At 37.7% G+C, this 25,257-nt stretch overlaps 2 protein-coding genes across 3 annotated transcripts; one reads left to right on the forward strand and one right to left on the reverse strand.

Moving 5' to 3' along the window:
• Nucleotides 1-1,679: 1,679 nt before the first annotated feature.
• LOC129254077 (cytochrome P450 2J6-like) lies at nucleotides 1,680-15,320 on the forward strand. 2 transcript variants are annotated; one of them, XM_054892530.2, is made up of 7 exons: nucleotides 1,680-2,527; nucleotides 7,107-7,249; nucleotides 8,367-8,670; nucleotides 10,053-10,261; nucleotides 11,431-11,612; nucleotides 12,234-12,352; nucleotides 13,328-15,320. In XM_054892530.2, exons 1-7 carry the CDS (start codon nucleotides 2,164-2,166, stop codon nucleotides 13,510-13,512), a joined length of 1,506 nt encoding a protein of 501 aa, XP_054748505.2. In that variant the 5' UTR covers nucleotides 1,680-2,163; the 3' UTR covers nucleotides 13,513-15,320. The 2 variants fall into 2 exon arrangements, with proteins under 2 accessions (XP_054748505.2, XP_054748506.2); XM_054892531.2 differs by lacking the exon at nucleotides 1,680-2,527 and adding an exon at nucleotides 2,631-4,234.
• LOC129278190 (lengsin-like) lies at nucleotides 14,609-24,482 on the reverse strand. Its single transcript, XM_064095047.1, has 3 exons — nucleotides 24,250-24,482; nucleotides 20,809-20,916; nucleotides 14,609-16,780 (listed from the first exon to the last, which is right to left on the reverse strand). The coding sequence occupies exons 2-3, from the start codon at nucleotides 20,894-20,896 to the stop codon at nucleotides 15,450-15,452; spliced, it is 1,419 nt and encodes a 472-aa protein (XP_063951117.1). The 5' UTR covers nucleotides 20,897-20,916; nucleotides 24,250-24,482; the 3' UTR covers nucleotides 14,609-15,449.
• Nucleotides 24,483-25,257: the final 775 nt, after the last annotated feature.

Below are 25,257 nucleotides of genomic sequence, written 5' to 3' on the forward strand. Positions count from 1 at the left end.
CATACTCTACTCAGGCAACAGCAATTCATTAATTTCTATTGAAAAGGTAATCTTTTATAGATCATTGCAGAAGACTACCAATCGGAAATGAAAATGACATCATCTAATTGTCATGATTGTCGATTTATATCGTGATTCAGTGTGTGCCATGAAACGAAATCAAAATGAAAGCCCTACATAAAAGTCGATAAAAGGAAAACAAAATATTTTTTTAGATTGAAAGTGCATGTCTGAATTGTGTCATTTGTCATCTCGTGCTGTGCACCAATGTATTCAGAAGTATAAATTGAATGAAATTGAATAAAATAAAGAATCTTAAATACTGGCGGAGAATATACCTCTATTATGTTTTTGTCAATGTAGTGCGTTTCTTGTTCAATGTTTTTTGCTTGTTAAGATAGTACTGGATCATCGAAATTACTGTAGGGTTTTTAGCTAAACACCTACTTGATGAGATTAAAATAATCCATCAGTTCAAAACAACAGCATTAATCAGGAACTCAACAGCAAACATAACATATCAGGAACAGAAGACAGAGAATAAACTAAATGGAGAGACTGGATCGTCTGTAGTGCTGTGTCTGTGCATAGATCTGTGTTTATTAAAATACTCTCTCTCTCTCTCTATTTATACCTTTTGCCTTCCCGGCCCACATCAAAGTTGTTACTACAGAAGCATAACATTATTTAAATTAACTTAAAGCTAACCAATGAAATCAAAGAAAATAGAAGAACCCAACTGAAATATAGTAATCCAATTCATAATATAAACCAAGAGGGAATAAGGAGATGAAGATGATAAAGATGTCTGTGTGATTATGTAATAATGGAAATAGAAACTAAGGAGTCCGGTGAGGGATGGAATGAGTAGAACACCTGAAGAGAGATAGAGAAGAATGAAAATGACAAAAGAGAATCAGAGGAAAGGAATTCAGAGTGGAAAGAAATGAATGGCAACTGAATATAATTAAACTCGTAGAACCTAAGTTCAGACTTCCAAGGGCAGTGCTGAAAAAAATGCAAATGAACTCAAGTCTATAGACGGAACAGAAATGTAAAACAGCTGACAAAGAAAGCATAATAGGCAGATAGGAGAGATAGACAAAAAAGAAAATCCCAAATTACTATAATACATTATATTTAAAAACGGCGTTTTCGGCAGAGCATGATAAGAAGCATCCATAACCTAGTATGACGAGAATGAAGCGGTTCGTGCGATTTATGCAGCCATACTGACATTAATGTAAATCGAAATGGATTCAAACAATACATTATAAACCAATTTACTGTGATTTTTAACGGGACTATTTAAGTGGCAATTTTCTTACCATATAATCATTTAATGCGAGTGCCAAGCGCTACATAAATATAGCCCCCCATTTTCTTAGGGGGCAATCACTTTAAGTCGGCCCTAGTATATATATATATATATATAGGCCTATATATATAGCCCCCGTGTTTTCTTAGGGGCAATCACTTTAAGTAGGCCCAAGTCATGAAAAAGAAGCATATGTCACTAGATAAAACAATAATAACTTGAAGTGCGAGGAAATATATTTGGTGTACATTGACTTGAAAACGGGATGTTTTAGTACAACATGATTATATATCTCGTTAAACAGCCAATGCGAGCACCAGGAACAAAGCAAATCATGTTTCATAATGTGAAAAAAAAAATCATTCGTGTAAGGAACAATGTCTTAATCGACTGTATAATTTTCTCTAAACAAACTTTGCTCATTATGTATTAAAAATGATTTATGCAAAACCGTCGAGTTTATTCATTTTGTAATATATTTTGTAGGACTTTGTAATGAACTGAATGAATTCATACGATAAGCAACGTTAACTCCCTCTCGAGTCGATTTCGACGGTGACCCGTCTGTGTCATGCACGCTCAGCTTTAGAAATCATTGTTCTCCGGACAGAAAACCAATATATGATTTCATCGTGAACAGATTATATTCTCGTTCAAGACCAGTAGACACACATAGTGAGTGCGATGCGTCATGTAGTAGGCTCGGAGTAGGCTTATAACAGACATTATACCACTATAGGCATTTTATCTAAGCGTGGTATCAACAACGTCGACTTGACCTTTGAATCTTCAATAATCCCCATAATCACAAGTTTTAAATGACCGACTGAACGATTCCAGCAAATATGGCGACTGCCGACTTCCTAACGCCGAATCTTGGAACACTGCTTGTCTTTGTAACCACATTCGTCCTCGTCGTAACTTTCCTCAAGAAAAGATCTCTTGCAGGCTTCAATATTCCAAAGGGACCAGCGGCGATACCCTTCTTCGGAAACATACTGTCTCTGAAAGAACATGATGGACTCCTTCGTCAGTTGCTCCAGCTGGGAAAGGAGCATGGATGCATCTACTCTCTGTATATCGGTGGGAAATTGATGGTGGTCGTCAACGGGTTGGACGCTGTGAAAGAGCTCACCACCAGAACGGGATACGACTTCGGCGATAGGAATGAGAGTCTCGTTTTTCTATCCTACAACCCCGATAGACTAGGTATGTTTCGAAGTTCCCTGTCCGTTTTGTTTTCTGAATATAATAATAATAAATAATAATGTGACCTTTAAAGCGCCAAATCCACTCTAGAGTGCTCCGAGGCGCACAAAGAGCAAGGAGATCAATAAACGAGTTTCTGAAGATTTTTAAAAGCCTCGACAGAGGTGCATTTTTATGTCTTCAGGAAGGCTATTCCACTAGTGGGGCACACATAATCAAATGATCTCTCCCCCAAGTTTTGGAAACTTTTGGAATAACAAGATAGTCCGAAGTGGACAAGCGCAAAGACGGGGCAAAGACGTCCTACTTGGGTCTGTAGTAATTGATATAAAAGAAAGACTGTATCGTGGTGCTGATCCGTGAATGTTATGAAAACCAAGCAACAAAATCTTAAAGATAATCAGAATTTTGATCGGGAGCCAATGCAGTGAATTCCATAATTATGAGAGCGTTTATTTGACAATGTGACGATGCGAGCAGCGACATTCTGGAGCTTCTGAAGCTTATATAACCGAGCCAGGGGTAGATTGCCCATGGGGTAACTATACTGATTTTCTTCACGAACTGGCTTGCGTCATTATTTTTTTTTATCATAACTTGAGCAGAAAATCAAACAACTTTAAGTTTTACGCCCCATAAGATAAGTATCAGGGAATTCACATTTAATAAATGAATTCATCCTGATTCAATTGAGAAATCAATCCCACACTTCTATGAAAAATGAGTCTTTGAGAGAGAACTCAAGACTTTTCGGGATTATACAAGTAAAGTGAGGTGAGGTCATCAACTTGCCTATCTAGCCCATGAGCTTCGATTCAATTTAAAAATAATCTGAGTGGAGTGAAATTTGTGTAGGTTTTGATTATTTTTGGGATGCCCTTTAAGCCCCTTTCACAATTAGTGGTGCGACTGCTTACAACCGTTGCGATTCTGTGCAACATATATTGTGACAAAATGATCGCAAACGATCGCAAGAGCAATTGTGAAAGCTCATTTAGGCCTACAGTATAGGCCGACTTGTTTGATTTTCTCTATATTTCAAATAATTCAAATTTTATTGTTCAAGTGGACTTGTCTTGACCGGGGTTGGTCCCTGTGTCAGTGAAGAAAAGGCCTACACGCATCACGCATCCACATCCACCTCTGACACCTATCATTTATTTTGATACAACCCAGGCTCTAACGAGTGCCAAGCGACATTTCACGATGTCTAGTCTTACGTAACAATTCTAAAAATTGATCACGTGAATAGAGGTAAACAATTAACGTACTCAGCTGACATGACGTCATTCAGACGTAAAACTTCTTTTATTGAACACAGACAAACAAAAGGTTTCTCGTCACTGAAAATGGCGACGATTGAGTTTATCACGGAGAATATTGGCACATTGCTTGTCTTCGTAATCACCTTCATCATACTCTTTACTTTCTTGAAGAGCAAGGTTGCCTTCAACATTCCCAAAGGACCAACGGCACTTCCCATCTTGGGCAATATACTTTCGCTGAAACAGCACGATGAACTTTTGAAATTGATTTTGGATTGGTGCAAAGAATATGGTTCTATTTATTCACTTTATTTCGGTAGAAGGCTGTTTGTGGTGGTGAACGGTTTGGACGCGATTAAAGAAATAACGTCTAAGACAGGATTGGACTTCGCCGACCGAAATGATTCTGTTGCCATTCGCGACTTAAACCCAAATCGAAGAGGTATCTTTCGGCCATCATCATTTTTATTATCATTCTCGTTTACGCCCTGAAAGTATTTCATCCAGAAGATTAAGCAGGGGGGGGGGGGGGGGTGGAGCGTGCATAAGAAAGTTGGCAACTTCAAAATGATGTAGGTTGATACTTTTTTAAAGGTCAAGTCCACTCCATAAAAAATGTTTATTTGAATATATAGAGAAAAATTAGACAAGCGTAATGCTGAAAATTTCATCAAAATCGGATGTAAAATAAGAAAGATATGATATTTTAAAGTTTCGCTAAAACAGTGATATGCACAATCTAGTCACATGCAAATGAGAGAAGTGATGATGTCCCTCACTCACTATTTCTTTTGTTTTTCATTGTTAGAATTATTTCAATATTACAATTTTTACAGATTTGACAATAAGGACCAACCTGACTGAACCATAAAATGTTAAACAATGGTAATTCCACATGTTCAGGGAGAATAAAATTTTGTTTCACAGGACAATTGGGAGAAATTGAGAATATTTCATATTTCATATAATAAAATACAAAAGAAATAGTGAGAAAATGTCATCAGTTCCCTCATTTGCATACCAACCGGTATGTGCATATAACTGTTTTGTGAAATCAAGCGAAACTTAAAAATCTCATAACTTTCTTATTTTACATCCGATTTTAATGAAGTTTTCAGCGTTATGCTTGTTGGATTTTTTGTTCTTTTTATTCAAATCAACTTTTTGTTGGGATGGATTTTAACTATTCCTCAATAAAGGTAATTATTTCAAAGGAAGGGGGGTGTCGTTCGTCGGCAAATTATGGGGGAATATTTGGGCTATAGAGGATGGAGAGGGAGAGACGCATGGTATCTTTCTTCATCTTCTAGTTTGTGGCATGAACAAAATCTTACATTTATCATTGTGTTTCATAATCCGACATTTGGATACAAAGTAAAAGCCATTATTAGGAGGGTCACACGAGAGTGATGCCCCATTATGACCATGCAGTGTCCTATATACCACCTCAGAAATGTTCATTGATTATATATTTTGCAACCCTATATAAATGGCGTATACAAATTGTTGTCTTTGTGGTGATTTGGTGAATGGGGCTGAATTAGATCACGGTTATTCGAAGACGTCGATGATGGCGCCATGACGGAGGCATAACATGAAGAAGGATGAAAGTTTGTTGCATCATGTACTAGTCTTTTAATCCGGGAAGCATTATGATTACTAAACCCAGAAGAGTCCAAACTACCAATCACTGAATCAATTTATGAAATGTTAATTAAACCCATAGTGTTTATTTGACTACTCTGTACATGTTTTACACGTGTGACGTCCCCAAGCAGGACTGATTGACAGAGGGTTTTCAAAAACCCAAACTGACATCTAAGTAAGACATTTTTATATTATAAGTTAACTTGATAATGCGGGTAAGCATATTACATTCCATACCCCTGTACTACTTACTACCAGTAGTTGTTTTATGATTGAGGACATTACGACCGTCATTCACGGAAAGAAATCAATAGTATTAAATTCAGTTCGTGCATTTATTCCTTTGTAATGTTGATAACTGGGTCAATAGAGGAATATCGACACAGCGCATGGTAAAGAAACGAGGTAAACCGGGAAAGGCGCGATCATGTAGAAAATTGTAAATTATCTATTGTCAGATTAATACATTTTTTGCTGACTCATTATTGTATACTGATAAAAAAAGAAGGTCCACGTAGGTTTCGTGATCGACACGTAGGCTTGAATAAATAAAACTTATTACTCTTTCGTTGAGAGTCGATTTTTAGCTGCTGTTGGGCAGATAACGATGGTGTGTTTTTGGATTCCAATTTTATTATTGATTGTACTTAAGCTAATTGTAGTTCAAGTTAATGGCGGCACCAGTGGGAGGGGGGGGGGGGCTTAAAAATCCAGTGTTCTAGTCAATATGCACACATTTTCTTCTCGTGATTCGAGTTTTCACTTGCATGTTCATAATTACAAATAATGTGCTGAAAAATAAATAAAAAATCAGCTCGGGCTAGGCGCGCTCGCATCAATTGTTTAGTTAGATTCCCTTCCTAATCATATCAGGATATTAAGAAAATTCAGCAAACTGTTCTTAACATGTCTCTTTTCAAGATAGTAGGTCCTATATCAACAATTTTAGCTCGCGCTTCGCTCTCGATTTTGCAAAACAGGCAAACAAATTTGTGTCTGCCTTTACCCTCCCAAAGTTATTTTGCCCCCCCTCCCGTGTGCCCCCCCTTTAATAGTTTAAAAATCCTGATGCCGCCATTGATTCAAGTTCAAGAATATTTGCGCATAGGATTATTTGTACATGTATAAGGGTAAGCGCAGCAGATATCCTGACTCCGAAGATATATAATTTGATTTGATTTGATTCGATTTATTTATTTCCACATTCCAATAACAAAAGTATATACAAGTGTAATCATTTTTTCTGAGCATAACATAACAATAAGCAAATGCCATAATTAATGAAATATGCATATATACATTCTATCAATCTAATTTAAATATATTTATACCTGATAATTTTTTTTTAATTATTAAAACAATTAGCAGGAAAAATTATATACATACATATATCGACATAATACATTTTGAAATGTGTGAGACCTTCATCTTAAGCTTAGAGCTTGAATTGATAAAGGCCTCAAAGGGAAGGGGCAGGAAAATCAGACAAACAGTGCAATAATGGTGCAGTCCCACCTCGTGAAACCGACTCGAAAATGAACAGTCTCCAATGACATATACCATTGGTTGGTTTGGAATCGGTTTCGATGGTGTAACTGGATCAGGTGCATAGTCCAGTCGAAGACTACGTGACGTCGTTTGCCCATTTATGTTTGTCCCCTCAATAGGTCTTTTCGACACGAGGGCTGATGAAGAATGGAAACGCCAAAGAAAATTTGCACACACCACCTTAAAAGGGATGGGTTTTGGCAAAGTATCTCTGGAACCCCTTATTCAAACAGAAGCCAGACATGCTATGGACTATTTCAAGGTGAGTAGTCATTTTGTCAATAGGGCGTTTTCGCAATACTACGAGGACGCTTTCTGGAACGTAGAGAATCGTTTGTCTAAAGCCCTTCATGACAATGCAAGCCTTTGTTGCAAATCGGTGAATCAAAACAGCAGTGTCGTCCTGGGGGCCGTTTCATAAAGCTGTTCGTAGGTTAAGAGTGACTTTCAGAACGACTGGTGATCCTTTCTTGTGGTATATGATATTCACCATTGGTGGTTCATTGGTGATTATTTAGGGCGTAATAAAGGATCACCAGTCGTTCTTAAAGTTGCTCTTAAAGGAAAAAAGAAACCTTTGGAACAAGAAGCTTGTGTGAAAACAGAAAAATCAAAGAATAAGAACAAAGAAAGTTTGAGAAAAATCGGACAAATAATGAAAAAGTTATGAGCATTTGAATATTGCGATCACTAATGCTATGGAGATCCTCTAATTGGCAATGCGATAAAAATGTGTGATGTCACTTGTGAACGACTTTCCCATTACTTTAGTATATATTTCACTTAAACTGCCTCTTTCATCACATCTGCCAGTAGATCCTGTATTTTTTCTATAGGAGGGCATGTAATACAGATTTTCAAAGAATACATTATGGATAAAGAGTTTGTATCACCATAATAAAGAACAAAAAGAGACATTTTGAGGGTACTTTATAGTCCACCAAAGGGAAAGTTGTTCACATGTGACATCACACATCTTTGTCCATCGGGATAACGGCCCTGGATATAGCCCACTTAACAATAATTTCTTCGCGTTAAACTTGTTAATGAGGATTTGATGATTAATTTAAACTTGAGTGAATTCTTATGATTTTGCATATGATATGTGAATTTTAAGATTAAAATTAAAGATTATTAAGATAAATATATGACCGAAATGCCGCTCATTAAAATTTGGTTCTGTTGTACCCTTATCATACTGCATTCTATGAGAAAAATATCTTTTGGAAAGGTTCACATTCACATCTTTACCTTTATACCATCTGAAACAGGATTACTCTTTTACAAAATATACCATCCTTAATTTCAGCGTGTGCAGTAGGCCTACTGGTCATGTCGCTCTTTTATTTCTAAATCCTTTACTATTTTAACCTCGACAGTCCAAATTCGGATCCAAGCTGGACCCAAGTATCGCATTCGGTGTTACCTCATCCAACGTCATCAACAAACTTGTGTTCAATCACCGGAATGACCACGGATCCGAGAGCGGGGACGAACTGATAAGGGATGTACGAGACCTGATGGTGAATGACGAAGGTGCCTTGCTTACTCTCTTTCCTTCCCTCTGGCCCGTACTCAAGTACGCATCGAAGTGGAGGAGACTCGACAATGCATGGAGAAAAATAAAGGCATTTTTCGATCAGCAGATCAAAATACGGGAGAAACGAATGGATGAATGTAAAGGTATTATGATTTCATATGTCACTTATAACGATTTTGATAATTCAGAGTCAGATTGATTCGCAAATCAGTCCGTTGGGGCATAACCATGATAACAGAACTTATTTCGGATCGCTTCTTTTTTTTTTACCCGGATCAGAGTGTGACCCGAACGATCCGACCAGGAATTTTAAAGTCAAAGATGGTTTAGCTTAACTCCCTTACAATTGCATCAGTACGACTCCATTTAGAATATGTTTTTTTATTTGTCCCTCTGGCGTAGACCCTTTGCCCATTAGTCATATTCTCATTTTGTGTGCGTCAAACCCCCTTACACCCCCTTACAAGATATACATATGTTTCTACTAATTTACAGGAACAATAATACAATGATGTTTCATTGGGACGTTTTTCTTCATTGAGATCCCCTAATACATTAACTTAAACCCCCATTCCACAGAAAACAAGACCGCTGAAAGACCTTTGAAAGACCATGAATTCTGGTTGATCTTTCAGAGGTCTCTCAATGAACCTACAATGGTCTTTGAGGTCTTACACGAGTCCTGACCAATCTTTCAGTGGTCTTCGTCGTCTTCATGGGCTCCAAAACTTTTTGAAACAGTTCAAAAGTCTTACAACGGTCTTACAGGAAAATGGTCTTTCAGTGGTCTTTCAGCGGTCTTTCGATGAACTTTCAAAGGTCTTAATATTCTTTCAATGATCTTTCGGTAGTCTCTCAATATTTTTGCGGAGATCACTGTAAGACTCATGAGAGATCATTAAAAGATAATTCAAAGATCATTGAAAGACTAGGCAAAGTCCATGGAAAGAATTCTGAAAGATCACTTGTTGCATAAAAGATCTCTGAAAGACCATTAAAAGATCTCTATAGGACTACTCTAAGACCAGTAAGACAAGAAATATCCATCAGTCTTTCAGAGTACTATGAGGGGTCTTTCTGAGCCATTCCACAGAGATGACAAATGTCAGTGATCTTGAAGACCGCTGTAAGACCTCAGCAATTATAAGTCTTTCAGTGGTATTTCATTAATGGTCTCCGTTCTGTGGAATGGGGGCCTAAGTAAATACAGCAATGCAAGAGTACCTTATATGTAATCGTAATTTGGCATGCCTAGTTTTTCAGCTCCCCTCCCCCTTAAAGCTAACCCCAATACCATCTAGTCTGCAGACACAGACCCTGATTGAAACTTTGATCAGCAAGTTTGTCTCCACGCAAAGACTATAAGCACATACAAAACTTGCTGTTTCAGTTCTGAGCGAGAGGGCCTTCAGTACACAAGGCATGAGTAGGCTGCACATTCAGACCCTTAACTCGAGTGAAGGGTTTGCCCAGCAGACTAAATACCATCTTCGATTTATCATATCTTAATCATAAACACAACTAGGTGAACTGGTGGCCAGCGATTTTCTGGACGCTTACCTCATCCAACGTCGTTCGGAGCCAAATAATTATTCACTGGAATCACTGGACCTGGTGCTGATTGATCTGTTTTTGGCGGGAACTGACACTGTATCAACCACCATGACATGGGCAGTGGTCTACCTTGCTAATAATCCAGAGATCCAGCAGAAAATCCACGACGAAATTGTTAATGTGAGTAGCATTTATACTTTACAATTATGCCAGATATTGAAGCTCTTTTGTATTTATGAGTCTGGTGCTAATTGGTATCATTGCCACCATTAAAGCGTTGATACCGAATATGATCATGAAGATAAACAAAGGTAAGATGTATATACGTCGGGAAAGTAGGGGCCTACCTTCGTCTCTGAGCCATGATGAGTATATAAGAAATATAAAAAAAACTGGGAAAACTGAGACATGATGAGCTTTGATATTCTATCATTATTGTAGAGCTCTTCCGCTGCTTTAGCTACAACAGCAGCACAGCATTCAGCGAACGCCAAGAGGTGTGTTTAATGAAATGACTGGTGGGAAGTTTTATCTGATAAACCCCGTTTTATCCTAGTTACTATAGTAGCGCTTTTCAGCTAATCAAATCAAGGATGGTTGTCGGTGGACAAAATTTTGATTACATGCTCGAGCTCCTTGAGAGAGCTTTTAGTCAACAATTTTGTCGTTTAACAAGTTGCTAGGGGCCCGTTGTCGAAAGAGATGCAATAAAACGCAACTCTCTATAAAGTCAAACCTAACTCATTTTCAACTAAACAAAGGCGCATATTCGGGACTTGTTCTCGACTTTTTGTTCTGCGTTTACATATAAACGCAGGTCTTCTACATGCCGAATTTAGGCCCGTTACGGGCCCCAGGATTTGGCAATTTTCTTTGATTTTGACCGATACTGTTACTATGGTAACTTTCATCCCACAAGTTCCCCTAGTATCTGGGCATCGGTTCGCCAAAGTTCTCTGCACTGATTAAACATTCAGCATTGACATGCTCAATCCTTGGTATTGATTGCCTGAGAAGCACTTGTCTGACTGTTTCTAAAGAAACTGACGGAGAAAGAAAAATCGCCAGTGCTGACAATGTCATGAAACGCTTGATCCGACTTGAGTTTGCCTCTTGCATGCCGTGTACGTGCAAAGATAGATGAAGGCCTTTTTTACGTACATTCGAAATAATATGAAATAGTGTGTTTCAATTATGACAAAGATAATAAGTTTCTAAACACAGACACCGTTTTATAGTCTTAAACTGACACATCGAAATTATTAGGAGAATTTTCCATTAGATATCGTTCTCTAAAGTTCTCCTCTCGCTTGACTTACCTCCCAATCATCTTACTTTCTCTCTGATAGGAAATAGGCCTCAAAGAAGTGTCCTTGTCTCATCGATCTGGTTTAAACTACACCCAAGCAGCCCTGATAGAGGTCCAACGTTTGGCGACCGTAGCACCCCTGATACCCCGCGAGGCAGCCAGGGATGCTGATCTTTGCGGTCACAGGCTTCCCAAAGGAACTGCACTACTCATCAACCTCTGGTGAGAAATGGTGCATTGGCCGATCAAGGGGGAGGGCGCCCTTGATGGTATAGTAATGGGTTTACTCTAGAAGAGAATGTCTAAGGCCACGACCCTGAATCTCAGATGATTTTTTTTCCGGGGCGTTCAGAATGTTATATCTCTCTCATAAACTCCTTAAGGGGCGGGTGTGTTCTGGATTATAATGAACAACATAACGACATTACATTTGTTAATTTAGGTGAAATGATTGTTAGATTTGTTCTAGGAAAACGATCAACGCTAAGAAAAGACTAAGCTGTTTGACGCCTATAATGACTGAGGTATTTGCTATCTTTTCTCCTAATTCAACCAAACTTGGACCACATGCAGCCCGCCATGTAACCTAAAAGAATGCATATCGGATTAAATTCAGTGTGATTAACAATGCTAATAATGCAAATATGCACATTATTTTGCAAAAGTGTGGAAGAGTTGCATTAGCCCCGATTGGTTTTTCGGGTTAAATAGCACATTATAACAACTAATTACGACATACTCATGATGTCTTCGATGACAACTAGCTTTAATACTTGATAATTGTTTTACCATCAGTTGCAACTACCATATCAATATACACCTGCTTATTTTAATTCTTATTAGGTCTCTACATCATGACCCTGACGTGTGGAAGGATCCAAGTCAGTTTAATCCCGACAGGTTCCTCAATAATGACGGTACACTTGTCAAGCAACCAGACAATTTTCTGCCATTCTCTGCCGGTATGTATTACCACTTTAATGCACTTCTCTTTTTATAGGACAATGTTAATTGTACAAGGCATACTTAACTATTGTAGCTTTTTTTGACAAGATCAACGGTCTGTATTGTTCACAGAAACAATTGTATTTGTTCTGAATAGGCCCAATGGCACAACTGTTTAGCTGAAATGTGCTCCCGCATGCGGGAAAGTGACTTCACCAGGATAATGCCGGGATAACACTGTTATTCGAGCTTTCTAAGTATACCGTGTTTAGCTCCAAATTTGGATAGCGAGAATGATTCTTGTTCAGTGCAATGGAGTCTAGAACTTCGATTTTACACCATTTTCTATTGTTTAGATTCTGGACTATTACGGACTCTTTGCATTTACTACGGGGACACTCTCTACAATTCACTAATTCCTTTGAAAATGCAAGTCAAATCACAATGGAGAGTTGAGAGGCTTTTGTCAAAAGTTGGTGGACCGGGACAGCATCGAAATGTCTTAATTGACTCCTGAAAACGACATATTTGCGATTGTTCGCAAGGTGCAAATGTTTGGATGATCTGCTGTTCCAGTCCATCGAATTTCCACAAAAGCCTCTCAGCTCTCTACTTTGATTTTAAAATGCATTTTCAAAAGAATCAATGCGTTATAGAAAATTTTTTCGTATAGTAAATGCGAAAACTACCTATTATCTCCCTCTCACACCTCTCTTTTGGAATAAACTCTCCACCTGTTTAATAATTGCAAGCAAAAGATGACGTTGTCTCCGAATCGCTGTCCGATTCCAGTCAAGAGATTATTTGTCTTCTGCAGCTTGCAGACAGTGATGGAACAGATAGATAGGCCTATCAGGACTTCCATCTTTTTAAGGAGTTTCCATAAGTGGAACCCCGGCGTGAGAGCAGTTTTGAATTAATTGAATAGATCCCAAACATTCATTTTGATTTTGAACTTTATTTTGGTTCTTGTTTCTTTTTTATCGTTTTAGGAAAACGCATGTGTATGGGAGACCAATTAGCCAAGATGGAATTGTTTATTTTCTTCACTTCGATGGTTCAGCAGATCAAGTTCACCATACCTTCCGGTGATGGTCCGCTTCCAATGGATGGTCTCTTGGACCTGGCACGCAAGCCCAAACCATTCCAGGTCCAAGTCTCGGCATGGTCTAACTAGTTAACGATTCCCCGGGGATTGTCCGCTTCCAATCAAAATTAGAACCCGGCAGGCAAGCCCAACGCATTCTTGGTCGGATTTCGAGAACTTACCAAAGATCTAGAACTATGTGTAAATTCCAAAGGTGTCTAAAATTCTTGCAGTAGGCAGTAAAAGGCATTTCAATCTAGAGATTTCTAATGCGTCAGTGAAATTATCAAAGGCGCTTGAATTGCATTCTTTAAAACATTTGTTACTTTTTAAGTGCACCATTCTCATTTAAATCACATTGATGTCTGTGAATATTCCTTCTCAAGTTGAAGGCGAGGACAAACTGGCTTGGGCGTATAATCATCATAATCAGTGGTAGTTAACATGGTTAGGACTAGGCGTATCACCTTCCACGGTCGAAGGCGATATTATTGTGCAGCCTTTAGATTAATACCTCTTCGATCTGCGAATTATTTTCTCATAAATTTCCAATGGATCCTATACGACTCGAAGTTTCCAAGTTATATGTAACGAATGGTTGCGAAAAATTATGGTTGACAGAGTGACTGTTTTGGTTCCATGACATTTATCTTCTTCGGCGACAATTGCTCGATGGAAAATCTGCAGGTTAAGACAAACATAAAAACTAACTTCCAAAACTAAATAAATCCTATAATCCTTATCTTTAAATTATTCTGAGCAAAAAACTCTATTACAATCCTTACTCTTACCCGAAGCCCTCTGAGATATCAAGACCGGAGCAATTGTCGCTTCTGGAGCAAATGTCGTGCCATCGTATGTAATTCCATAAAGAGACGCATGTATCTTTTTCTGCAATTTGTTACACTTTTTCCCCAAAATGTTTTAATATGAAAACTTGTACATGAACTTTGATACTTGAATGTATATATTTATGAAATACACTCTCCCTCCTACCACGAACAATAATTGTCCACGCATGATATCTGATACGTGTGATAATAATCGTTTTTTTGTAGAACTGCTGGCATAATACAAATTTACTAATAAACTATTTGCAGTGACTGTATCATAGACCAATTATGTGGTATCAGATAATATATTATTTTTGTAAAATGACTGATTATAAAGATTGTAATCGTTCAAGTACATGTGATTAAGATACTGTTTTATTATATTGATGAGTCATCGCAAATGCAAAATAAAATGAAAGAAATGTAGAAAGATAGCTTCATGTCGTAATAAAATTGATACCCAAAACATTTATGAATAAAAAAATTAGGAGTTTTGACGTGCATACGGACGAACATGGGGATCGAGACAGAGAGATGAAAAAACATATGAATGAAGATACTTAGAGACAGAAAGACATAGGAGAGGGGGTGGATACAGGAAAAACGTTATGGTACTCTAACATATTTACATCGACATGGGAACGGCAAATCCTCAGGAGCGGTGGAGTGATATTGAACGGGGAGGGGGGCAAAGGAAAGGGCACTTTCTCTTTTGTTATAGCATATATTTACCCCACTCTAAATGACAGGACACATAAGCGTTCAAATTTGATGAGAACTGTAGCATGTTGATGTCCGATCAGGGTCGGATTTTTGTTGGGAGGAGGAGGGGGTGAGCCTCCAAAGGGATAGGCCTTCATGTACTTTTATGTCAAAGAACGAATAAGGCGCAAACAGATGAACTGCCTGAAGTAGCTGTGTATTATGTGGTAATCTAAGTTGAGCAAAACATTTAGAAGGGAATTTATGATTATTAAAATAATGTACACATGTTAGCTGTATATTCCGCGAGCGAGTGAAACAAGCGAGCGGCTTTGAAAATAAAATTTGAAGACATAAAACTTATTTTGTGGTCTATTCTGGTGCTAATTACAATTCTAAATTTCCGTAGTGTGTTAGAAAGGTGTAGAAAGTGTTCCCTCTTGAAATGACTTTGGCTATGATAGGGCCAACTGTGGTATATTCAGAGTTGATTCAGATCTCCTTTTCGTTGCAATATTCAATTTCATGCCTCCTTACAGCAACTATAAGATCAACGAATTCCTGCCCGAGGGCTTCACATAGGGCTGTATCTTGGACCAAAGCAGCGATTCCTTCTACCATATCACAGGGAATTTTGGGTGTATTGTTTGGCATGTCCTTATGAGCGTTTCCCCTGCATTCCTCTGGAAGAGGCAGCTTGTTGATGATGCCATCGAGTCCCGCAGCTACGGTGCCGGCAAGCACGAGATACGGATCCGCATCAATTCTTCCAATCCGGTTCTCTATATACGATCCACTTGGTCCATCGGCGTCCTTGACGCGGAAAGTAACCGATCGGTTATGCCTGCCCCAGCTAACGTATGACGGCTCACACCTGTCAGTGTTGTCATAATCGGTAAACATCTTGATTCCGCTGACCGTTGGAGCCAGGAGCGGAGTCAGCCCTCGGGAATGGGCAAGAAGACCAGCAATCCAATGCTTACCCATGTCAGTTAGATCACCCGTTGCCACGTTGGACACCACGTTGCCAGACTTGTCCCAAATAGAATGGTTGAAGTGGATTGTACATCCATTCCCTGTACCACTGGGGTTTGGTATAAACTGCGCAATATAACCGTTGCAGAGGGCGATCTCTTTACATGCATTCTTGCACATGACGACGTCGTCAGCGGTTTTTATGCCAAATGAAGGCTTCATGATCAGTTCAAGAGATCCGGGAATATACTCAGCGTGAATACCATCAACCGGCACTCCAGCCTGTTTCAAACATTCGAACAGCTTCTTGATGTAGTCATTGGCCCTTATCAATATCTTTGTGCTGAAGGAGATTCGTGTACCTTCCTCAAGCAGATCTTGTCCTTGAGTGCCACAGAGTCGAAACTCCAACTCGCAGGCGCTCATCAATGAGAGCCCCAAACTCTTCAATCGGTGGAGTTGTTGGATCGCCACATTCCTGGGATGCTCTACCACAAGGTCTTTCCTATTTATATGATAGAGTACCGTTGAGAACGTCGCTGTATCCTCAAGCCAGGGGATCATCCTAAAGGAACCAAGATCTGGAAGCGCACAGAAATCCGAGAAAAAATATTTAACCTTGAAAGCCGACTCATAAAAACTCCCTGAATGGCTATTTATGATGCATCCGGAAGGGAAGGAAAAGCCCCTCTCCAGTTTCGACTCCAGGTCCTTCAAAGTATGGACGGCTAACATCTTACAACACGCCATGCCATTGATATCGGTGATTTCCACCCGGATCCATTTGATGCCTCTCTTCTTGAAGTCGTTCAAAACGCGCTTCAGTTCCTTCAATCGGTAGACTTTATCTGTTTAAATAACATGACAAAGAGAAAAATATTCATAATTTTTATGAATGATAACGAGTGTGCCGATGACGATGATGGGGATGACGATCGATGATGAGGAGGAGGACGAGGAAGAGGGGGATGATGAAAGTGATGATGTGATTATGGTGATCATCATAGTCCTGGAACTGATTTTCGAGAAAGATATCACAATTCTGAGTTGGGGCCACATAACAACATATCCCCACTTCATGAAGTAACACGCTCAAATTCTGCATTGTCGAAGCGCGTTTACAATTATTGTGCAATTGTTTAAGAGGAATAGAGATTTGTGCACTTTAGCTGTCGATATACAATGTACACTTTTGGTACATCCGATTTTCACGATTTGATGAAATTTTTTGGCGTTATGCTTGTTGGATTTTTCTCATTTTATTCAAATCACCTTTTTGTTGGGGGTGAACTTCTGCTTTAATAAAGGGAATTCTTGCAAAGAATTGCTTGCAAAAAAAAAATATAAAAAAATTGAGCTATATAGCGCTTCGCTCTCGCATTATTTGACAGACAAATTGAGTGAGATACGTATTTTCTTCATGAATTACAGCAACAGTAATTTAATTGTTCTCTTTTCAAGTCAGTAAATCACTCATCTTCATCTCTTTCCTCACTATCGCATCAGTGTTTAGTTAGCTGACTTTCCTGTTAAAAAAAGGGCTTAGAATCCCAATTTTGGGGTCGAAATATCAAAAAATTTCAGCTCGCGCTTCGCCCTCGCATAAATGTTTGGTTAGATATACCCAACCGGTTCATAATTACTAAAAGTGCTTAGAATCTCAAGTTTTTGGTTGGAATATAAAAACTTTTCAGCTCGCTCTTCGTGCTCGCATAGAACGTTTAGTTCGATACCCATACTGTTCATGATTACCAAAAGTGCTTAGAATCCCAAGTTTTGGGTAGGAATATCAACAATTTTCAGCTCGCGCTTCGTCCACGCATCAATTTTTTTAGATACCCATCATTTTCATGGTCACAACAAGTGCTTAGAATCTCAAGTTTTGGGTTGGAATATCAAAAGATTCCAGCTCGCGCTCGCATAAAATGTTTAGTTAGATACCCATCCTTTTCATGAATACCGAATTTACTACGGATGTCAAAATTCTAGGTCAGAATTAAAAAAAATTCAGCTCGCGCTTCGCGCTCTTCGCGCTCGCATCAATTGTTTAGATAGATAGATAGATAAATAGATAGATAGATACCCATCATGGTTCCAAGAGGGCTTAGAATGTCCAGTTATGGGATGAAATAACAAAAATTTCAGCTCGCGCTACGTGCTCACATAAAATGTTTATGTTGATACCCATCCTGTTCATGTTCATGGGGGGGGGGCAATTTTACGAAAATTACACAGGGGCACCAAAATCTGGTCGGGCCCACGGGTTGCAAAATCCTGGATGCGCGCCTGCCCTATTAGATATCTCATCTAGTTTGTAAGAAAAGAATGTACTTAAAGCTTCAGACTTAAAGGAGAATGAAAAACTTTTGAACAAAATTGCTTGTGTGAAAACAAAAAAATCAAAGAAACAGATCAACGTAAGTTTGAGAAAAATCGGACAAATAATGAGAAAGTTATCGGCATTTGAATATGCGATCACTAATGCTATGGAGATCCTCAAATTGGCAATGCGGCAAATATGTGGGATGTCACTTGTGAACAACTCTCCCCATTACTTTAGTATATATTTCACTTAAATTGCCTCTTTTATCACTTCTATCACTAGATCATGACATTGTGTTCTTTCTATTGGATGGCATGTAATACAGATTTTTAAAGAATACACCATGGATAAAGAGTTTGTATCACCATAAGAAAAAGCAAAAAGAGACAATTTGAGGGTATTTTATAGTCCATCAAAGGGAAAGTTGTTCACATGTGACATCACACATAAGAGGATCTCTATAGCAATAACTTTCTCATTATTTGTCCGATTTTTCTCAAACTTTCTTTGTTCTTATTCTTTGATTTTTCTGTTTCGACACAAGCCTACTTGTTCCAAAGATTTCATTCCCCTTTAAGTAGAGACTACCCCCTAAAAAAGCAGCCGACTGGGAAAATGTGGGGGAAAATATATTTTCCGCCCCCTTAAAATGTTGATGCTTCCGCCCAGTGGCGTAACAGGCGGGGGGGGGGGGGGCAGGGGGGAGGGCAAGCTGCCCCCCCCCCCCTGGCGGAGCTCACCGGGAAAATAAATAAAAAACGAGAAAAAGAAAAAAAAGGGAGGAAGAAAGGGAAAGGGAAAGGAAAGAAAAGAAAAAAAGGGAAAGGGAAAAGGGAAGGGGAAAGGAAAAGGGAAAAGAAAACTAAGAAAAAACATAAAAAAGGGAAAACGGAAAGATAACGGGAAAAGGAAGGAAAAAGAACAAGTGAGAAAGAACAATTCGCCCCGATATAATACATTAGCATGATTAGTAAGAAAGGGAAATAAATTAAAGATGACAAAAAGGCAAACAAAAGCGGGAAAAAAAGGCAGAATGGAATTAGCCAAATCTAAATTGGAAAATAAAGAATAGGGACAAGATAACGTACACTATACACTATAACGAGCGGGAAGAAAAATGGATGGTATATAGCATAATGTACGAAAGTCTATCATAAACGTGCTAAATCTCCAAAGGCTCTGTCCTAGAGTCAAGACCCCGTGCAGTGGAGGCTCTTCATCTGTAACCTTTTATGGGTTCTATAACGGGCCCCTATATGGACCCTTCCTGCATTAAGCTTTACGTTGAAGCACTGGCGTACCGGGGGGTGGTTCCACAGCCAAGGGGAAATAAAAGAAAATAAAGGAGGCAGCGAAATGAGATGAATGAAAAAAAATATATGACATGATATTTGCTATAATGATGTAAAAATCTATCACATAATTAGAATTTCATTTTAACAGGCCATTTTTTTTCTGGCTCGCTTCGCTCGCTGGCGACTTTTTACTAATTTTCCCACATTTGCTATGGTGTGCCTCTCACAATATTTGGATGATTACGATACACAACTGCATTGAATTTATGTGTTGTGTTAAAGCTATATAAATATACACGCAATTTGATTAAAACAAGTGGCCATCTGTAAGGTTTAAAATGGCTTTGATATCAAGAGGTTCCGGGGCTCTGCCCTGGACCCCACCCATAAAGCACTGTTATATGGATGAGTTGGACCATGTTCTACCAAAAGTTCTACAACCAAACAAAAAAAAAAGAGGAAAGAAAGGAAAGTGTATTATATTTTTCTGAATATCACGTTAAAATCTATCTTCATGTTAGATTCTCATGAAAAGGTTATTTTTTTTATCTTGCTCGCTTCGCTCGCTCGGGACCTATATTAAGCTACTTCTTGCCAGAAGCGCCATACTCGGCCCCCTCGAGCATATAGAGCTTCGCCCTGATGCTGACAATCATAACAAAAATACTGTTCACCGTGGCGTACAAAAAAAGAGAGAAAAAAGGAAAGAGAGGAGGGTGAAATATGATATCATCTTTTTAACATTTTGTCAAAATCTATCACAAAATTGGATTTTTGCAATAAAAATGTCAAAAAGATTTGCTCGCTCGCTCGCTTATATATATATATTTGCCCGATACGCCATATCGCCCCCTTAATTTTTTTGCCTTATGACACCATTGCCTGTTCCATGATATGACCGGGAAATTTTTGGCTCTTGCCCCCCTGGCCACCGACCCCTGTTACGCCGCTGCTTCCGCCGCCTCTTCACCCGGCTTTGAGCGAATAGTCTCTTACTAGTTGCTCATATTCTGAATTGCATACCAGACATGGGCCTTAGGGCTACGTCGGATCTGACTCTTCGTTAAATTGGGGGTATAATGCTATCAAAGGTCGGGTTAAGAGACCAAACTCAACATGGACTGTTTCATTTTAAAAGTTTTTTAAACCCTTTTATCTATCGTGACAAGGATACCTTCTTACTAAAACGTCCTTGCCATTTGCTACAAGCAATGTACGAAAAAAAAAGTCATTTTGCAGTGAAACTGTTAAAAAGTACCTTCTGTTATCGTTGACATGGTCAAGTGTTCTTGGCCTGTGGTTGGAGATCCTTTTCCGGAGGAAAGGGTTGACCATTTAAGACCCATGTTTGTAGTAACAAAGTGATCTGATAGGGAGACAAAATAAGAAAATACTAGCTAGATGTATCACTTGCACACAATTACACTTGAAGGTAAAGATCACCTTGACCAAAATTTGATTATAAAAATAGTTTTGTATTCAATATTCAATAATAGAGAAATCCATCAAAGACTATAAAAGTTATTTGAAATTCATTTTTTGTGACGTCATATGCGTGCAGTTTCATATATCGTAAATTAAAAAAAATCAATGAAATGCCATTTTATAAAAAAAATGAAGATGGTTTTTATTGTACCTTCATTATCAACAGACAAATTATTTCACACCCGCTCCTGAAAGAAGAAGTTTTTAGTCATCATGAACCATTAAAAAGTTGAAATTTATGCTTTTTATATTACGTAACATTTGGGGCAGCTGCATTTATATAACGTCACAAATAAAAAAATTCTATTAACTTTCTTAATTTTCATTGGATTTTCCTCAAACCTTTATCAATAGTTTTTTCCTGCTATTTTTACAATAAAGTCTTTGTCAGGGTGAATTAACACTTTAATACAATAATGGTCAACTATTTTAACGGAAATTGTGAAAACAAAAGTGATGCAAAGAGAGGATGTGTTATTCCCCCAAAAAATCTTAATTTCGAGAAAATGCAGAACCCTTAAGGTGACATGCATGACGTTTTATTTCTTCTATTACCATGATTTACTAACTCGTTCCCTCAACTTGAAGCCGTTCATCATGTTCATCCTACGATTTATATAGTACAATTCAGCTTGTTCGTTCTTCGAATTATAATTCGTTCCCTCGACTAATATAAATCGTTCCATCGACTTATATTACTCATTCCCTCTAATTGGATAAATCATGCCCCCCTAAATGGCTCCCTGTATTTACCATATTTTTTAGAGGGAAACAATGCCCGGGCCCCAAAAAAAGTTTGTTCACGATTTTTTAATCAATGTCTTGAAAATATTCTCAAAAGCATTTCCCTTGAGCCATATAGAAAATGATATTTAACAAATATTCAACCAGAATGTTAACATATACATATATACTGATATATATATATATAATTGAACGTACGACACGACAAGTCAATGATTGTGGTGGAAAATGACTATTAAAGCATTTAATGATTATTAAACGCACTACCAGTGATTTCCACCATAATCAATTAAGCAGTGAAGGTCCGAGAGATTGGGAAAGTTATTGTTTTGGTATACTATTTATATATACAATTTTACCGTATGGTTGGATAATATTGAACAGATGCGAAGGAACCGGGAGCAGGGGGCACTTGCCCCCCCCCCCAGAAAAATACCCTTTTTGAATAAAACACAATGCATTTTAGGTTACAAAATCACAAAAAAATCTCGGCTCGCGTTTCGGGCTCTCATCAATTATTGTTTAGTTAGGTACTCAATCTGTTCCTGGCTACAAAAAATACTTGAATTGTCCAATTCTCAGGTTGGATTATCACAAATTTTCAGTTCGCGCTTCGCACTCGCATTATTCGATTGGTGAGATATGTATCCTATTCATGAGTTACTAAATGCAGTCCTTAACAGGTTTCTTTTCTGGTCAGTATATTAAAAAAATCATTAATTTTTCTTAAATCTAACTAATAGTTAGATACACATCTTTTTCATGATTACAAAAATTGCTCGGATTTTTTTATTTTCATGTCTTATTACATGAAATGGCCAAAAGTTTGAGCTCGTGACTCGAGCTCGCAACATCTCGCAAGGATGCCCTTTTGGCAGTGATTAGCGCCATAATTGACAAAAAATCGAGACTTACAACTTCAAATTTTAAAAATTTCAAAACCGCCAGCTCGCTAAGCCTAAATATCATACAGAAATCACTTCAAAATGGCTTTGCTCAACTTAATTACTACAAAACACACAATTACTTCACGCAGATGATAATCTCATGGGAAAATATCCGTTTGAACCAATGTGCCCATCATTGAGATATAAGTGCCCTTATTTGCTTTGCCCCCCCCCCCTACGAAAATACGTTCTGCCGCTCCTGTGATTAAATGCACACTTAATATTCATTTCATACTAAATATACATGTATCAGCCACAGTGACTTATATACACGCCCATCTATCATCGTAATTATGATCAAGAGGGAAGTATTTGTAAAAGGCCTTAAAGGGATGGTCCAGGCTGAAAGTATTTATAGCTTAATAAATATAGAAGAATTCACCGAGCAAAATGCTGAAAATTTCATCGAAATCGGATAACAAATAACAAAGTTATTGAATTTCAAAGTTTAGCAATATTTTGTGAAAACATTCGTCATGAATATTCATTACGTGGGTTGATGATGTCACATCTCCACTTGTTCTTTTGTATTTTACTATATGAAATTAGGTTTATTCAATTTTTTCCTCCAAGAACTAGAAAAATTGGATTGACAACTGATTTAGTGCATTAGATATTTATTGCTGCAACTGATTTCATTATAAGGGAGACATATTATTCACACAAGTATTAAATAATGAAAAAAATATGATTTTATGTAATAACATAAGAAAACGGAAAGTGGAGATGTGACATCATCAGCCCACCTAATGAATATTCATGACAACTGTTTTCACAAAATATTGCTAAACTTTAAACTTCAATAACTTTATTATTTGTTAGCCGATTTTGATGAAATTTTCGGCATTTTGCTCAGTGAATTCTACTCTATGTATTAAGATATAAATATTTTCAGCCCGGACCATCCCTTTAAATGAATGTATATGTTCTAATACAAAATTCATAACATACTGACTTCTGCATTTGTTCATGTCATTTTTAACGTCCTTGCCTATAATCGTAACTGAATGTCAGAAGAGCTGACTCGGTGACTGAAAATCAGAAACTATGTGAAATCGAATTTACCTTATAGGCTTATCAGAAAGAGAGGATTTACGATTTGAGAATTTCATTGGATTTGGGGCTTTTTTCACAGTTATCGGTTATCTTCATTCATTTATGCCAGTTTATTATTTTTTTTTTTCGGAGAAATAAAGAAATATATGACAATTAATTTGGAACAAAATATGTAAACTGTACGCTATTAAAATAATAAACAACGCTGTTTACATTGAGTATCGCACAGTAGTTGTTTAAACATTTTAAACAAGTGTTTAAACTCTTAAACAAAGTTTAAATTCAAATATTTAATTATTAATAAACTGTTTAACCAACTAGCTGTGCGGTTCACAAAGTAAATAGCGTTGTTTAAATTATTTTTGAAAGTGTATTCATTATTTGTTAACGTCAAACAAACATGTCAACGTATTGAAAAATATCTTAGTTTCAAACATAATTACCGTAGCACAAAATGAAATAAATACCTCGGAATGTCTCAGTTCAAATGCTTCAATACAATACGCAGGTGCGACGACTTCTCTCTCGACACTCAGTAAAGCTCGACCACTAGTCTTAGTTTACCTTGGCCCACAGAGGCTCGCAAGTACACGTAGGAGAGGATGAGCTTCAACTTGCTAAATGATCGCTCACTTATTGATTTTGGATAGTCGTTGACTTGTTGTGCAATAAGTCATGCAATACCATAGAGATATATACTAAGTATACATCTCTATGTGCAATACAGAGCCAATTAAGTCGCGAGCGCCCTCTTAAGACTTATACTTGATTTGAATAAAACGAGAAAATCCAAAAAGCATAACACTGAAAATGTCATCAAAATTGGATGTTAAATAAGAAAGTTATGACGTTTTTAAGTTTCGCCTATTCACAAAACAGTTATATACACATCCTGGGTTGGTATAGGCCCTATGTAAATGAGGGGACTGATCAGACTTTTATTCTGGGACTAATGACATCACCCACTCACCATTTCTTTTGTATTGTATTATAACATGAAATATTCTAATTTTCTCCTCATCTTCATGCGAAACAAAGCATTATTCCTCCCTGAACATGTGGTATTACCATTGTTATAACATTTTATGGTTCGGTAAAGTCGGTCCTCGTTGTCTCAAATCGGAAAAAAAAGTTAAAATGTAGGCATACTGCATAAATAAAAAACTAAACAACAACAAGAACAAAAGAGATAGTGAGTGATAGACATCATCGACTCTCTCATTTGCATGCATGTCACTAAGTTGTGGAGATGACTGCATGTTTTGTGAAAAATTATTTTAAAATGTTAAATCTTTCTTATTTTACATCCAATTTTGATGAAGTTTTCAGCGTTATGCTTGTTTTTTTTTTTACTAATTCAAGTCAACGTATTTCTGGGGTGGACTTGACTTTTAAGGCAAGGATGCAAGAAGGCAACGGTAGCAAATCTTACAAAACTGAAGTAAAAAGTGCATATCGAATCCCAGTTTTTACAA

The sequence above is a fragment of the Lytechinus pictus genome, chromosome 2 (genome assembly GCF_037042905.1).
Source record: "Lytechinus pictus isolate F3 Inbred chromosome 2, Lp3.0, whole genome shotgun sequence".
Classification (NCBI taxonomy): Eukaryota; Metazoa; Echinodermata; class Echinoidea; order Temnopleuroida; family Toxopneustidae; genus Lytechinus; species Lytechinus pictus.

Coding starts and splice junctions, on each gene's coding strand:
- LOC129254077 (XM_054892531.2), top strand. CDS start 3,808: ATGACGTCATTCAGACGTAAAACTTCTTTTATTGAACACAGACAAACA. Junction 4,235..7,106: donor CTTAAACCCAAATCGAAGAG/GTATCTTTCGGC, acceptor TCCCCTCAATAG/GTCTTTTCGACACGAGGGCT. Junction 7,250..8,366: donor ATGCTATGGACTATTTCAAG/GTGAGTAGTCAT, acceptor TAACCTCGACAG/TCCAAATTCGGATCCAAGCT.
- LOC129278190 (XM_064095047.1), bottom strand. CDS start 20,896: ATGGGTCTTAAATGGTCAACCCTTTCCTCCGGAAAAGGATCTCCAACC. Junction 16,781..20,808: donor CATGTCAACGATAACAGAAG/GTACTTTTTAAC, acceptor TTATTTAAACAG/ATAAAGTCTACCGATTGAAG.